Below are 18049 nucleotides of genomic sequence, written 5' to 3'. Positions count from 1 at the left end.
TATCAGTTAACCAAATGGAAGAACAGCTGTGACTCTGTATATGCAAAACCTCAGAAGCGCTCATGGGATCTACTGAGTGCAGGGCCCTATTAAAAACACACCCTCCACTGCAGACCGCCACTAAGATTTCTCCTTTTTCCAAAGTGAGCTGTGGCTCAGGCAAGTGGCACTCGTTTGGTGCAGGAGGAAACAGAGCTGGAGATGAAGCACTGCTTTGCAAATACAGAATGTGGCAGTGAAATGAGGAACTGCAAGGAAAACAGACACAAGAGAGAGTCTCCAGAGGAACAGGCGGCTCAGGGGGCCCCAGTTCCACAGAGGCAGAGTCAGACTGACCCTGCCAGAGGGTCAAGGCAGAGCTGTGTCTTCTCCAGATCACACCTCTTTCCACAGAAGCAAATGGGCACTAACACAAACTCCCACTGCAGTGAGAGGTTGAGTCAGCAAAATACTGAAAGGATCCAACAATGAGAAAAAATATTCCTTTATTTCTCCTCAACACTGCTCTGTTCTACAAGATAAGCCCCTTGCTACTGGAGAGACCCTACATCCCTAATTCATGCACAGATTTATAAAAAAAATCCTCAAAGGCAGTAAAGACATTTAGCATTTCACACAATTACAAGTCAATACTGACAAATGCCAACATACTTTTCTAGGCAATCTGAGTACACCTGGAATGTTTAAAGCATTCCGTGTGATTGTGGAACACAAATACTCTATCCTAAACATCATCATAAATTTGCCAGATTCTTTAGTAACCTCATAAGCATTCTGTAAAAAGGCAATCTAGGCAAAGAGGAAAATCAGAATGCAAGTAAAATAAGGTGCAATTGAACAGAAACAAGAGAATTACAGAATAAAGCACAAGCAGTAAAATGTTGATTATTGAAGCGCAAAATTAAAAACAGAATTGGTTAGACTTGTTCCTCACCAGGAGACATGCGCAGTCATCTATAAAAATTTAATCCCACCAAACCCAGTTGGAGCCCACAGAATACCAAATGGACACCAAATTAGTTACAGGGCTTATATAGACAGGGAATTATTTAATACAGGTATAGAACACACAGAAAGATTCCTATCTTGCAATCACTTTGTAGTAAGTACTTCTAATATGAACCAATATGAAATTACACTCTGCTATAATTGTGGGATTTATCGGAGAAACTCTAACTCAGATACTTGAGCAGCAGGAAAACTATCACGCCCTATGATTAAAATCTTTTAGCAATCCCTTCAATGAAAAATCCATGTATTTCCCAGCTGACTTTTATTAAGATGAATAACACAATGGGCAAACTTACAGGAAATAGATAAGAGGTTTTCATTTATTTCAAAGAAAGTTTCCTTGAAAGTTAATTACTTTTTTGAAGTACCTCACATGTCTAGAGCACACATTACTCCTGAAAATTAGTCTTGTATATAAACAAAATAGTAATTAGACCAAAAGTTTGATAAGAGTTATTTGTGAGACTAATACCTCAGCTAAGTCACAGCAGCTTGTTATGAAACAGGATTAAATACATAAACAGGAGAGAGGAGAAAGTAAATGCAACTGGAGATTTTGCCTTATTATTACAAAAGCCTTTTCACCATGTTCTTTCCACAAGACACACTCAGGCAGAATTCCTGCAATTCCTATTAAAATATTTGAAAGGGAACAGTCTCAAATAAGTACTGCTTTTTTAAAGACACATAAATATGCAGTACTAGATGAGTTCTAATTTAATCAACTATATCTTAACTTATATTAGTCTATGTTTATAATTTTAGTTCCTCCTTTATTTACGATTTGTACTGAAGAGAAAAAGAAAGAAATTATACTAAATTTCCTTACATCTTTAAAGTACAACAGTTCCATAAAGCTTATCTTCAGGAATAATGATTTTTCATTTTCTGTTACAACAGTTATAACATTTTCTGTTCTATTTATTTAGCTTGAAAATATTTTTCATTTGACTTTTTGATTCAGCATACTAGCCTTGCAAATGATGTATCACTATTACTTAACCCCTTTGTGGCTTGGAACTTTTCAGTTTTCTGGGGAGAAAAGTATGGGATCTTAGGTTTTCCTGGGATACAGGGCCACAATTTTATAAGCTTGACCCCTTGCAAACAGGCATCAGTTTTTCTACCACAATATCATAAGATGTTAATTTTGAAATTGAAGTTTAGTGAATGCAACAGACAGAAGACCAGAAGACAACTCATTTTCTGGCAAGGATTAGTCTTTCAAATTTTCTAAGTTTTGCAGCTGGGCAATTCTGTTCCTCTCATCTTCAATAAACAAGTATACAAGCCTTACAAATCACTTTGGACCTTATTTTAATGAAAGACAATCTCTGCTTTAATAGCAAATAGTAAACATTTAACCAGAGATGGAAAATCAGGTACCACAAAGAAAACTCTTGCAAAAAATCATGACAGAAGAGCCCATGTGAACTATCATATCTTATGTAAGATGCATCAAAGAAAGGCAGGTCATCACTTTGATCCCTAACCAACATCTTCATCTTTTCCCCTCTAGTAAGCTGTACCATTCATGAAAGTCACATTAGCTCCTGTCATTTCATTTTTCAAATTGAAACACAGGAGTTTCAAATATAACACACTGCTCTGAGATGTTATTAGCACACTAAGAAAGAAAAGTAATCTCTCAGATTTAGAAGTTTTTTTTCCTTCAAGCAAGGCATATTTTCATGATTCATTTAAACCACCTCAAGCCAGTACTGCCACAGGTAGAAGCATTTTGCAGATGAAAACCTCTTTTACATAATTTTGTCCCTCCTCAAATAAGTTATGATGTTCCATCAACTCTATGGTAAATCAAACCAATATGCTCATCCAACTGGAAAGGGAAAAAACATCCAGTAGGGGCTATTAACAGAAGGCAGGATCACACAGCCAGGAGAGAAAGTGTTCCCCTCAGTGACATGACATGGGCTGAAGAAAGACTGAGCTAGTGGTGGGCCTCCACGCTCAGAAATAATATGAAATTGCACTGCCACTTTGAGTAAATTATTTTTTCCTCAACTTCAAGAGTTTCGACTCCAAAGCCACTGAGAAGCAGAACTGCTGACTGCACATGATATTTATGCATTTATAATTAACATAAATCTTAAGAAATAATCTCAGAGACTATTACCAGAACACTGTCACACGCAAGTAATGAAAAGTTAGCAGCATTAGTCAAGACCTGTCAAGACTCTAAGCAAAATTCAAGCACAAGTCAAGACTCTAAATTATGATGATCCTAAAAGCTTATTAATGTCAAAGAGTAAAGTGAACATTCAAGACTGAAAAGCAAAAACTTTACTTCTTTCCCCTTCACAAAAAGAGTTACTGTTCTTGAACAGACTTTTTGCCATGATAGAGCCACCTCCTACACCAACAGCATCTTCCAGTTCCTAAGACCTACCCTATCCAGTACACTCACAAGAATTAAATTTCTGATGCCAGTTTAAATAAATGAAACAAATTACAGGAGAACAAACACAGTAAGTAGCCAAATCCCTTTTTCCCTTGCCAGGTTACACAAGCTGGATACCCTGAAGACACACAGTACCTCCTGAACCTGTTCAACAAGTTAAAAAAAAAACAAACAAGCAAGCAAAAAATAAAATTGTTTTTCTAAAGTCTACATTTTTCAAAGGCTTCTGTTTTAAGAAAATGTAACAAGCACTGCAGAAAATCTCAAATGGTATTCAAAATATTTTGAAATCAATTTTATGTAGGAATGTATTCAAGAAAGGTAGGAAACAAATTGCTGAAAGGAAGGCATGCTAAAGTACTATGAGATGAAAACGGAGAAGAATATGATCAGGAAAAGAGAAAAATTCCATAGAAGCACTAACCATAGTAATATGACTGAAGTGCAGAGATGGTCATCAACGTGATCATATGACTTACTTTCTACATACACCGAGGAACATCAAACTTCCCATGCATCTGGGTATCTAGCTCATTTTGTTCCCCTTATGAGGCCGACTTCCCACCACTACTCCCTGTAAGCTGGGATCTGCAAAATCCACTGAAGAAGAATCCGAGTTCTCTTTGCAGAGTTGGCAGCTGAGGGTTTCTATGCCTCTATGCTTTTCTATCATCTCCTCCTTTCCCCTTTCAGAGCTGACCTACAGAAAGGGACTTGGCATTCTGGAGGTGATTAGGGGCCCTTTCTCTGCCAAATACCAGAGCTGGATCTCCCTGACTTCTGCAATAATCTGATTCCTTCTCTGCGTCAGTCAAGTAAACTGGCATCTGGGAAATCCTATCCTAACTTATAGTAGGGGAATGTCAAGAATAATATCTTGAAATTCAGACTGTACTTTTACAATGTAAGGACTGCTGCAAGAAATGAAGTTTAAGGAATTCTGTTTTCCCCTTCTCCTCTGTCCTGTCCTCCCAGGCACTGGAGGCACTTGCCCCTGCAAGACATTTGACACCTTTCTTACACCAATGCACCACTTGCAGAGCAGTTCTGGAGCCTGGTCAGACCCAGTAGCTCCGGCAGCACAACGCACAGGGCAGGACACTGCAGCAGCACGAAGCTGCCAGCAGCACGGGAGTAAAAGTGCAAGCTGGCATTGCCAGGCGAGCTCTGTATCTCCACATGAGGGCTTAGGGAAATTAGAATTGACACACCCCATAGTCTGTCATAACTCTGTATCCTAGGGGCAGGGATGCCAACTGAGATGAACACAGAAGTTCAAACAGAGGTTTTATTTCAAAACATACTAATCTCTGGGCTGCTCTTACTGAGCAGATCACCCTGATATAATGGCCTCTCCTGTTCCAGAGATGTCTTCCTAACACAGAGGCTGGAACTTTTATGGGCATTTCTCTCAGGACACAGTCCAGGATTACAGTTAAATCAACACAAAAGCTCTGCTGGTGACAGAAGTAGGCATCCCACCTCTCCTGAATACTTTATACTCCTTCTGCACCACCACTGACAATGTATCTGATGCGGATGTGAGAACCAGGGAGACTTTAAAAACTATAACACAGAATGATTATGATTTTGCCAGTTTTGTTCTGCTGGTTTACCATGTTGAGCTGACCAACCATAAGGTAAAATAGTGTGACAACAGGCACACAGGAAGCACCAGAAGCAGGATCACCCTGCTCAGGCAGCTGCTATGCACCAGATCTCCCTGCCTGAAAGCTCCAAACCCTTAGCCCTGTGTTCCTGCCAGCTTACCCCACTTCAACTACACTGATCTGACTGCAGGAGCAAACAAAGCAAGAGAAGACCACACATATCACACCTTTTGGTAGATACTTGCTCAGACCAACTATAAATAGGTGAGAATGCTATTTCACACCAGATTTGGGCTCATGGCATCAACAGTGGCCCATGCTGGGTATACTCTCTTACCCTCTCTCTCCACCAAAAAAAAACCACCCCAGTGCTCAGGCACAACCATCCACATCAAAGAAACATTTACAAGTGAAAAATATGCCTCTTTTTTTCTCCCCAGTCTGATCACCTCCAGTAGCTTGGATGCTACTTCTTGCAGTAAAAATACATGAATACAGAAAATTATTAGCAGCAGAGGTCTTGATCATTTAATCTAAAGTATTCAACATATTTTTTGAGAAAATATGAGACAAATTTTTAAAGCAATTTTAAAACTTTGAAGATCAACAAAGCAAGTTATGTATCCATAAGCACGAATATGATGGTCCAATCTAGAGTGCCTCTAAAAATTTGGAGGTATTTTAAGCTTCTTCTCCCATGGCCAATGTGAGTCAGAATCTGGGAAAGGGTGAACAAATGGAGTGGGGTGAAATAAAGTTAAAAAAATATTCAAAAATCTGATGAGTTGCTTTATGTGGAGTACAGTAATTGGCAGGAGGCATAAGAAGTAAAAGAGGAAGAGATTTTGAAGCAAGCACCTGACCGGAGGCAGCGAGTCTGAGTCTGCATTTGGTGGTGGGACTGAGCCTGGTTCCCTGTTCCAACAAAACATGTTCACTGCAGTATGGGATGATTCAGTAAAGTGCTGTTTGTGATTATACATACAGGTATACATAAAGGTATTATTAGCTTGTATGTGCAGCAGAAGAAGTACAAAAAGACACCATACCAGAAACTTCTGCTGTATGGTGAGGCAGTCAAGACCTAAAAACACAGGATAAGTGTCTTTTTCTCTTCCTTTCCTCAGACAGCTATGGATGGTAAACTAACTTAAAGAACCATATTTTTGCTGTAGCTATTAAGTGCATTAACCAAGCACACACAAATAAGGCAAAACACCAGTGAATGACAGATTTTTCTGGGTTTTACTACCATCTCACAATGTCAGGTCTGAACTGTCAGACTATGCACAAGCCACAAGTTTCTGCACATAAAGGTGCTAACACTTGAAAGAATCTAAAAGTAGAAATTTTAGTGACTAAATATATATTGAATACAAAGTTAAAACTGTTACTGCTGTCACATGCCACTCCAGAATACTGAACTCAGTAAAACTCAATTTAGAAAAAGAAGGAGCATACTCAAGGAATCATTATTGTGATGCCTTCAGCTAACACCTGTGCCCGTTCCACCTTCACATTACACACAGCTGATAGCTATATAGCTATATGTTCTACAGAATAAAAGAATGGGTCTTCTTCAGACAAAATCCTTCTACATTCATTCCTGTCTTATACTGTCACTCACTAAACTAAACTCATTGATCGTGGTTTTCCTGACAGACTTTGTGGCAAGGCATGCTGAGGTAAAAATTGTTATTTTGCAGTGTGAAATGGTACCTGGTGTTACATACACAAGACCCCTATTTCTTCAATTGCATAAAGAAATAATGAATTACACAGACCCCCTCCGAAAGCAGTCTCAAAGGACAGCAAATGAAGCCATATCACTGTCACACCAAAGAGCTGTGCCTACCATGGCACTGTCAGGTCCAGAAAGGCAGTAAGATGGTATAACTAGGCATCTGAGCTCTTTATCTTTTTGTTCTTAGAAAATGGAATTTTGCCAAATTGAATGTCTGGAGGAGATGGGATTCCATTAGACACCTTTAATTCTGAGTTGTGAAAATGTTTTCCATTGCAAAGTCATAATTTCAATTGCAAAAGTTGTTACTTTTAGAATGTCCAAAAGTACTACTTAAGCGTAAGAGCTAAAATCTGAATAAAATTTAGGTGATTTGAAATTTGCACCCCACATCTGAGAAGTCTAGAAGATGCAATGAGTACCTATAAACATTACAAAACATTGAAGTAATATTTTTGGAATATGGGGGGATGCAGGAAAAAAACCACACCCTCAGGACAACTACAACTGCCAACTCTTAGCTATATTATATAATGACTGAAGAAAGAAGCATCTGTACAATCATCTTTATGGGTCAGAATCTGTAACTAAAAACCATAGCATCAGGATCTCATTTAGTTTCCTAAGTTGGGGAATTACCATGGAGAGGAGTGGGGAGGAGGATTCAAAAGCAGGAGTCCAATTTACAGTGGCTCTAGGTGACCCCCAGACAAGCTTCCCTGTGTGGCTGGAAGTCTCATAATACAGACATTGCACTTCAGATAAGTGAAGAAGACAAGCAGAACAACATCCTCATGTCTTCAGTTCCACTCTGTGGGCTTCAAAAAACCTTAATTTTCCAGCTAACTGAAAGGAAACAGTACTCAGTTTTCCACTTTTCTAACCCCTCTTTTCAACAAATAAAAGATTTCATATTTTAGAAGACACTATTCTGTCTTTTAAATTGTAACTGCTCTTTGGAACCAGATCATGCCACTGTTGCCTCAGACACCCTGCATCACAGGGGTCAATAGGATAATTGATAATACTAAGTTTCAACTTCTGCAGGAAGGCAATTTAAATTAGGACTTTCCCACTTCTCATTCCCAGTCTTAGGCTTTCTAGCCTCAGAGCAAGCAGAACCTGTGCGTGTGCATCCACTGATAAACTAGAATCAGAAACTGATCCACTTAAAAACAAAACAAAACAAACAAAAAAACCCAACAAAACAACAAAAAAACCCAAGACCAAAAATATTTGCATAATTTTTACTAAACAGACTATTCTCTTGAGTTTATAGCCTAGCCCTCCATATCTGAAATCTGTATAATTGCTGTTTGTATTACTATTAAACCATAAACTGAAGAACAGAGCTCATCTTACAACTGTTAGACAAATTTGACAGCTTTCTTCTCTCTTTGTAAAGATGCATTACATTAAGTAAAGATCACAGTACAATACTTCAAAAGATAAGCTATCCTGTCAGAAGGCAATTCACAACACTTATTTCCAGAAAAACATGTCATACAGAAATGTAGCTTGAAACTAAAAGTATGTCTGAGCTGTATGAATTAGAAAGAAAACCAAACAGGTGAACCTAAATGTTCCTTTTCCATCCAGAGTTTGTTATTCGATCATATGCTAGCAACAAAACCATTAGCAAGGGCTACTTCTTCATTTAAGGACAAAAGCTTTTCATTTCTGATATAGCCAGGAGGAAGAAAAGTGGTCCTGCTGGAAGCATACATTTTGAATTTTAATTTCCTTTTAAAATTTTTACAATTAATGTAGGCAACTCACTGGATCCAGAATACAATACAACTTTTAATATATTGCATTATTTCTCATGACATTACTGAGTAATCATAAAGAGATTCATTAAATTTCATACTCTGATTCAGTGTTATTTTCTTTTAAGCTACATTATATAACCACATGCATGGAAGCATAAAATGTCAATGCTGCTCAGACACATCAGTAAGTATCTACACACAGAAAAACATAAATCTATAGAACAGAAGAATACCATAAGGCTAGATTTTCAGTAATCTCTGAAGCTTGAATTCCTTTGACTTTTAATAGGATTTAGGTTCACAAGCAACTTATGCTACAATATTACAAATAACCTTTCAGATACAATACATTCCAAAAAAAATATATTAGGTTAGAACCTGACAAACTCTCTCCTGTGGAAGGTATTTAGTATTATTCTTCCATCTGTTACCCAACAGTTAAAAGCAAAAAGACTTTAAAGAAGTACGGTAGACTTACATTAGTAATGTAAGCTCTTCATGTGGTTTTATAAGACTCTTTTACCCAAAACAAAGTAAAATAATAGAAAACTAGGACACACTGAACAGTAAATATGCAATAAAGAGCTACTGTTAATACTTTATTTTACTTCTTCTCCTCATAGTTTATGTAAAAACAAATTTACACTGCCAGAAACACATTAGGAAGTTCTTTTTCTGAAACCCACAATGAAACTGCAGGTATTCTATCTTACAAATCAAAATGGTACCAAAAAAAAAAAAAAAAAAAAAAGGCAAAACACATGGAGACATTACCATTAAAAGTATTCTAAATCCAGTTTTGGTCAGTTGTGTGTGCATGCATACTACTGACAAAGTAACAGAAGGTTAATGGCAAAGTGAGAACTTAACACTGGGATTATAAGAATGCACAGAGATGGGGAATATGTAGATGAAAACAGTTTTCAAAGCAGATCTTGTGCAATGTGTGCAAACTACAAACTACTAGCTAAGTCTCTTTAGTTTTGCCATTTACAGGTTAAAAAGCAATACACAGCTCCAGGGAAATGAAAATCTCATCTTCTCACAAGTGAGGGTTACCAGGAAACTTTTCTTCCTGCTCACAGAAAAGGTGTAACTGTCCCAAGTTAGACATCAGGATCCATCATCCCGTGGTGGAACATGGGAACTTCAACTGAGCACTACCAAGTACTGAGGGACTTTCAGTAACCAGTTGTTTGGAATCAGACATTCTGAACACATTTATACCTCAGTTCAAGACACAAATGTATGCTGACACACAGAAAATGAATGCAAATGAAGGGGTAAGCAACCTGTTCTTACAGCAAAGTCTTTGAACTTAAACAGCTTTAAGATGAAGGAGGGTAGGGTTACATGAGCTATTAGGAAGAAATTCTTTTAGTCAGAGCGTGGTGAGGCACTGCAACAGGCTGCCCAGAGAAGCTGTGATCACCCCGGGAAGTGTTCAAGGCTGGGTTGGATGGGGCTCTAACATGATCTAAGGGAAGGTGCCTCCTCCATGGCAGGAGGATACTGGAGGATCTTTAATGCCCCTTCCAACCCAAGGCATTCCACGATTCTGTGCAAAGACTGCTGAGACTCAGTATCAGTCCAAGGGAGGTGCCACTGGTCACCAGCTCTAAGCTGGACTTAGCACCACTGACCACAACTCTTTGAATCCAGTCATCCAACCAATCTTCCACTCAACTCTTCTCCACTTCTTCAGTCAAGCTATGTTATGTTTCCTTTGCATTTATGGAAGATCACTACTATAGAGCCCACACCTTACTGGAACTTTTACGAGCTAAGATGACAAAACAGCCTGAAACTTCACAGTCTCAGGCTATCATTCTCACAGGTCCCAAACAATACATGTATTGAATTCATTTTTTCACACAATACTTGCATATCAATCACTGTTAGGGCAAGAATTCCTATCATTACATTTCACTAGCTCAAAACAAAAATGTGTGAAGCCTTATTTGAATGTAATAACAGATAAAAAGAAACCAGTGGAGCCATCTGTAACAAGCTGGGTTTGAAGCAAATGGCACAGTTATAAGAAAACATAACAAAATAGCTGTATTGGATACGTAAGACAAATATTCTATTACAATGAAGTGTCTGCACTGTCTGTTGCCCCTTCTTGGAACAGTAGCAGTTATCCAAAAGTAAAGAAAATGGTCTGCTTTAGAGGGACACTTAGGAGAATAATATAGTTATAACCCTTCATTTAAATATGATCTTGGGTAAAATACTATGAGAAATTTTTGCTCAGTCTGCATTATTTAGACCAGTTCAGATCAACAGAGCGGTTTTGATGCACTTTCCTCAATGACCCCAGTTTGCTGCATGCTGCTCCAGTTCACTGAGAGCTTTCCAGTCATAGAAGTACTCTGATCTACCTGTCGCAAAATGCACTTCAACCCCTGGGGGCACAAAAAGGTCTGAACCAACTACTGATACCAACAACTTCAAATTACACTCATGATACAAAACATCTGGTCCAGAAGATGAGGTTCAAATATATTTTGAAGTAACCCTGGAACCACACAAAGGTAGGGACATTAACACTGCTTTTAGTAACTCATTCCTTAAATACCAAATTTAATTTTTAGTGTAAACACAGTCACAAATGCTTCTGGCACCTGTAGTGCCGCTACAGATACAGATCCAAGAAAATATGATACAGTTGGATGCAAGAGTTGCCCAATTTCTTCAAATATTTATAACAGCAGAAGAAAGTCAAATGGGTTTGACTGAATATTATGGTATGTGGACTCTAACGAAAAGGAAGAAGGTGTGGGGCGTGTACTACAAATTCCAATGACCAAACTCATGTCAGTTCATATTTATTAAAAGGGAGAAAAGACTGACAGCTAAAATACATAAGGGTGAACTTTCAGACTGATAGAGTGATTCAAAACACAACAAAGTTGTAAAGAAAAACAACTAAAACAGACCAGAAGGAAATTTAGGCTGGAAATGATGACATCTCCAGTAATCAAATGAGAGAGAATTTGGACTCACTCTGCAAACAAATACTTTGGATAAAAATCTACTAAGTTTTAAGAAGAAACCTGATGTGATTACTTGCAACAGTTGACAATTTATTCCACACAGTTCAGAAGGTCATGATGTTTCTAACTCCATGAAACAAGCATGCTACGCTGGGAAGGCTTGAATGCACACACTACAATCAATTCTGGGCTTGATTTTGGAGAGATAAACCATGGTTAAGACAGTGGTAGCTAAAAAATAGGAGGCTAACAATGAAACTAAAGATTTTCTTTTCTGTTCATTCAATCCATTATCCAAGAGCTCCTCCAGCAACAGAAGTATCACATCCTGTCTCAAATAAACACAGTTTCCTAGAAAAATACTGGAACCTACCCAAATTGAATTTATTGCAACAGTCACATTTCTCAGTTTGTCAAATTATTCTGGAAGTTCTCTCTTCTTCCTGACATCAATTTCTATAGGAACGTGCCCAGAGTTAAAGGTTCAGCTTGAAACCAGAGAAGTCATATCTCCTCAGGTCACTTTTCTCATTATGTCAGCATTCCACCTCTCTGAACTTGCCCTGTGAATTTACTGCTTTTTGGCTTACTGCAAGAGTAAGCTAAAAAGAAACATGCCGGGTAAAGCACTGGTAATTATATTGCTGTGCTTTGCTTCTCAGCTACCTTTCTGAGGAACCATTTGAATCGTACGGATAAGACAACCAAAACACTTTCTTCTCTTCAGGTTCTCTGTTAAGAGTAAATGTGCTGCCATGTTCTCCCCTCTCCTTCCCCACTGATCTCAGAGATTAAAAAAGGCTAAAGTTCAAAGCGCTGTGCTTTTTTGTTGAAGTAATTAGAATATTCTCAGTGTTTTCCTAGACCTCTTAAGCCTTCCTTAATCCTTCTCTTCCAATGAAGAATGAAATTACAATTTTCCCTAAATAGGAGACAGCTTGTTGTATATACTTTGACTGCATATAGTATCAAACATAATGGATCATCACTTCTGTTAAAAAACCTCTAACTGTACTGAAAACAATATCACACACACATACCTGTATTGAACTAAGACAAGGCTAAAAACACAAATGTATTTTCTTATCACTAAAATGTTTCTGAGGAAAGTTACTATACAACGTTTTGGAAAAAGTACCTATCATAAATCAGCACTGATATACCTTGTTCCATCTCTGCAAACACTAACGCAGTCTCAACTCTGACGTGCATTTTTACTGTAGTCTACGTGAGGATGGACAGAAGGCTAAAGTACCACAACACTGAAGGACCAATAATCTTTAACAGCTCCAAAATAAGCTACAAAGGATTATTTCCTGCATAGCCATGGGAAACAAGGACCTTAGAAAGTAATGTAGGACAATCACATAATATCAAATGAAAGGAATTTCAAAAAGACTTCTACAGAGATATGGTGGAATAAGAGGAGGTCAGGAGAGTTTAAAGAGAAGCAGAAATTGTCAATGTGTGTAACTGAAGAGACAGCACTGTGAGAGGAGAGAGGCTGGTGAAATTCTCCATTGCCAAACTGATAAATGAGTAGGTTAATTGGGGCAAGACCATTTTTAAATATAGAAGAGAAACACCTATCATATTTCAAACAAAAGGGATTACAGAAATTAAAACATGCAAGGGTAAAGGCCTGGGCAAGAATATAACATACTCTTCATATCTACAGGTTTTCCTTCATCTCCAATTAGACAAAAATACTGTATTACAACTTAGGTTATAAGAAAAAAAAAAAATATTTAGTTTTAAATCTTAGACAGAATATGACTTTCCAATATATAATAAAAAAAATCAAATCACTATAAAAATAGTCAGTAACACGTGACGCAACACTTCATGACAGAGTACCCATTAAGGTCTTTCCAACATTAGCCATCCAATGGAGTAAAGTTTGAAAGAACATACTACCTACCCTCTTTGAAACAAATCCACATTGAAGAATTTGTGGAGCTCCACGGAGAATTCTACCATAGCCTGAACTTCACTCATGTTTATGAGGATGAAGAAGTCAAAACTTTTCAGCACCTTAGTTACTGAAAACAAAGAGAAAACAAACTATTTAGAACACAAGCAGGGGTAATGCCCATCTGGTTCTAAAAAGGACAATGCTTACACACAGTTTTGCACAGCTTCCTAAATATGCAGGCCCTGATGTAAACAAGAATATAGGATGTACCAAATCCAACTCACAGTAACTTCTACCTTTCTTGTGAAGAAATCAAGTGTTATCAGAGAAGCATCACAACACATCGTCAGCATAATACAATCCTGGCACTTACTGATACCTACATACTGTAGCTGTGCTCTGGTTCTTGGCTGGAGAGGGAAAAATACTCTCTGACAAGGAGAAAAAGAGCATGGGCTGCTTCCAGCCCTTGTTGGTGCAGAATGACCATGCAGGCAGCAGGGCCTCAACTCTGGCATGAGGACAGCAACAGCTGAATTACAGTCTAGCCAAACAGTAAAGAGAAAAGTGTCTGACCAGGTCATGTAAGGCTTTAGACTGAGCCATTCCAGAGGAAGACAGGAGTTAAAGAAGTCAACACCCCTATTTTTAGTCAATTTTTTTTGTAGTAAAGTGATAATTCTCACTGTCATCTTCCCAGCCACAGACTAGCAAGTTCCTGCTAATTTATAACTGCCTGCTGATACCTAAATAAAAAACCTACAGATTTTCCTAGGTTCTGCTGGTTTTCCTTCAACACTATCAACTAGATTAATGAAACAGACTACACTTTCTGCAAACACTTGTCTTCAAACTTCCCAGTTTCTGCAAGCACTGCCTGGTTTGAGGACTAAACAAACAAAAAAACTTGAGCAGGCTGTACTTCATGCACATTAGTCAATTTTTCTGGCTCTGATGTAGAAGTGGTAGACATTGTCTGGAGCTTTAATAGATTATGGGGTTTTTTATTTCTAAAATTTCGAACATGCATTTGGGTGTTTGTGAAGTAGCAGGCAGTAAAACAGAGACTGAAACAGAGTAGGTGGCAAAAAAAGTCATGACTGCAGTAGGTATTACTCAGCTGAAAGCAAAGTTACCTTTAGGGGCACAACCTCTAGCCTACCAACTAAATTGTCTTAGAATATGAGTCAAGATTTCCCTTTCGGTAGTCACTGTAGAGGAGCTGAAAGACTTCAAGCACTGTAACACAGGTGTGGATTTTAAACTCTAAAGAAGACATTCTGACCTTGGTTTAACAGCCAATACAGGGGCTCTGAATGCACTTTACAAAAGTAAATTTTGTACGTTATTGGCATAACAGGGGACAGGGGAAGAGGAATTTTGCTGCATTAGGACAACATGAAGAACTCAGACCAACAGCCCTTACTGCAAGATGAAAACTACAGAATCTAGATGATGCTAGTAACTCAGCTTGTCTAAAAAATCTAGTCGTCATTCAAATTTCAATCAAAGGACTTTAAGAGACTAATTGAATAATGCCACAAGTTTTGCTATAGTTTGCAGTGTTAAGACTGGCAGTGACAGCCTACAGGGCCTTGCAGCAATTCCCTCTTCCACTGTTTTGTCTGTAGTATTTATGGGGATGTCCTCTGTGGTCTTTAAAGCTAGAATCAAAATGTTCTGCACTGTAATTCTCTGGGGCTGCAATACTGCATTATCATATGGGCATCACCTACCAAAATGCAAGTGTATCTTCTGCAAAAGAAACCTGACCTGCCACAGAGCAGAGATGCAGAGATCTTAGATCCCCTGTGACCCTTGGCTGCTGGGCAACAAACCCCGTCTGCTATGCATGAAACTGCCCAGTACCTCAGAAGGAAGCCACTTCAAAGAACTCAAGGAAAAGCAAAAGGATAAAGTAAGGATACCATGGGGCAATCTCACCTAGTCTGCCTCTTGATGAAATGAAATTCTCAAGAGAGGAAGACATGACAAGGCTCCTGACTTCCCAGCACACTGAGTGGTGCTAACTCCCTGAAAAGTTTACCTCCATCAAGAGAAGGGAAGACTGTTCCAGTAGTGGCTGCTGGGCCATGATCAGGGTCCCTCAAGTCCCCAGCAGGAAAACCCAGAACAATCCAGAACCAGTCCAATTAGGTAAGCTCAAAGGTCCATTTTATGAGTAAGTTAATTCAACAAAAAAAAACCCCTTGAGAGCCACATCTTGCATGACTGCCAAACGGGCTGTCCAGTGAACTTGTGGTATTCCTACTGTGTGTATGGCTCTAGCTGGGGCAACTCCCTCCCTTCCCTCTCTATCAAGCTTACTTCACACTCCCAGTCAGTCCACTAAAAATTGCCTGGCAGGCATTTTTTCCCTGCGGACTGAGCACAGGGTCCAGCAACCCCAGGCCTGCATGACACAACACTGTGCTTTTTAATCCAGTAACACAGCTCTTGCTCAACTACAAACAGCATTTGGAAAAAGCAGTGGCTATGCCTGCCTCCAGTACCAACTGCAAAACCAGTAAGAAATACTGTGGCACAGTTCACAGAACAGCATACTCAGCAAGCAGGGTTGCATGCTGCCACAGGTACCCAGCTGACTACTGAGAATTTCTTTGTTGAGCATCAGCTTGTTCCACGTGCAGCTTAGACTGGAAGGGGAACATTCCCTGCCCTGGGCTGACATAAACCACATCACTACTTTTCTGCCAAAGTCTTTCATATCACTGCAAAGGAAAACAGTTAGTACAGAACAGTTATAGTTCCACGAACTATGTAATAGAAAGTATTATACAGTGAATAAATATTTTAAACTCAACTTGGACAATTTCTTAAGCTTGTACACTAATTATACAAAAGCCAACAAAAAAACTGAACTCATGTAGAGGTATTTGTTGTACAGATTCATGTTTAGATTCAAATTTACAGCTGCACTTCATGAACTTCATCTATAACAGAAGTCCACAACTCATTTTAATACTTAATGAGTTTATTGTTTTATTTTAAAGCACATCATCAGCATTTGGAAACCAAGATATTAACTGCATTAAGAAACAAAAGAATCCTTCAGTAGGAGCTTTCTACATGAGAAATGGAGTTTGTGCTGCATACAAACCCATATCAGAAGGTTTGATAATAAATGACAATACCTTAATATACAAATTAGCACAGAGGGGTTCTAAACTTTTGGTAGCTAAACTTTTATAATCAAAACAGCATTTCAATATCCAAAAGTATTTAGAGCACTGAGACTTAACATCTGTAATAATTAAAACATCAGTTAAAGCCACTTGATCCTACACTGAGGGCCAAACCTTTCCTTTCCTTCATACTTCTGATGGTTTACTTGTTCTCCTAAGCTGGAAAATCTCCTGTATATCCTGGCTGGGCCGTGCTAGCCCCACATCACCTCATCACTTCTTCAGTTATCCAAATTAATCTTTCCTGAGGCCACAATACAAAGTGGATCACAGGATAACATATTTTAAAGGTTTGTCTGAAGGAAAGAGATGTTTCTTTTCTCCTTTTTCTAAATTGATCATTTTAGTGCTACATTACAGCACCTGCATGAGAGCACCTGAGAGTGAACTGAAAATAGAGAAACCTCCTAAATCAACTTTGTTTTCAGAAAAATGATTGTGTAACACTGCCATTAATCTAGCTATTTGCACTAGGAACTGCAAAACAACACTGAGAAACGAAACTGCAAAAAGACGTTCAAAGAATGTCTTACCTGCACTGGTAAATACTCCATTTTAGTACGTCAATCAACCAGTCTTCCAGTTCTCTGCTGTCAAAAACATACTGCTCGAACTAAAAAACAAACAAACAAATGTTTTACTAAGAGCAACATCTCTAGAATGTTTTTGTACTTATGCAGCTCAGTCTCTTTTCCTGCATTCTAGTAACAACCTTTATCGTGACCTCTCCAACAATCACACAAGAACTGCCTACCAGCATTCTCTAACTTGACCTTGGGTAGTACACTGCAGTTTTCAGCTCTCCTAAAGTGTGATATGTATTTTTACAAAACAAAGTAAAAGTTACAATTTCTCATGAAGTCAGTGCTCTGGCAAAGCTGACTCTGCTATGTCCAGCCAAACTATCTGTCTTCACCAAGAGTATCTAAGCTGCCAGAGGACTCTGGTACACCCCCAGACACCCCACAGCCTCCCCAGTCTTCAGAGAGACTCTCAGCTCACCAGCAGCAACACAGCCATGAAGAGGTGGGAGGATATTCTGGCCTGAGTCATCAAATACAGCTCAAGCCCCCACACAGCCTTACTTAGCTACCAGGGAGGAGACAACTTATAAGAGCAGCTCTGATGAGATTCTCCTGGTAAATCCTATGTCCCTTCTCACAGGAGCCAAAATTCAGGGGACAAGGAAAAGAGCCTTTGACCACAAACCCACTTTCTTAGAGCAAACACTGCAGGTAGGTCAACACCACCTAATATTGTGAAACACTCCCTGGAGCTCCTGATAAACCACTACCTTAAAACTGTTTATTAAGAATCAGTTAATCTCTCCTACCCTCTGAAACCACTAGGGTACTTTAAAAAATACAATA

At 38.7% G+C, this 18049-nt stretch overlaps 1 protein-coding gene across 3 annotated transcripts in view; it reads right to left on the bottom strand.

The window, feature by feature from the left end:
- FAM135A (family with sequence similarity 135 member A) overlaps positions 1–18049 on the bottom strand; it is a 79288-nt gene that overhangs the window by 47875 nt on the left and 13364 nt on the right. For all 3 annotated transcript variants that reach the window (XM_063389442.1, XM_063389444.1, XM_063389443.1), the window contains exons 2-3: positions 17213–17292; positions 13480–13600 (exon numbers count right to left, since the gene is read on the bottom strand). In XM_063389442.1, the coding sequence (XP_063245512.1) occupies positions 13480–13556 (77 nt within the window). In that variant the 5' untranslated portion in view covers positions 13557–13600; positions 17213–17292. The remainder of the gene's footprint in view (positions 1–13479; positions 13601–17212; positions 17293–18049) is intronic.

The sequence above is a fragment of the Prinia subflava genome, chromosome 2 (assembly GCF_021018805.1).
Source record: "Prinia subflava isolate CZ2003 ecotype Zambia chromosome 2, Cam_Psub_1.2, whole genome shotgun sequence".
Classification (NCBI taxonomy): Eukaryota; Metazoa; Chordata; class Aves; order Passeriformes; family Cisticolidae; genus Prinia; species Prinia subflava.
This window is presented reverse-complemented; position numbering and strand designations above follow the sequence as displayed.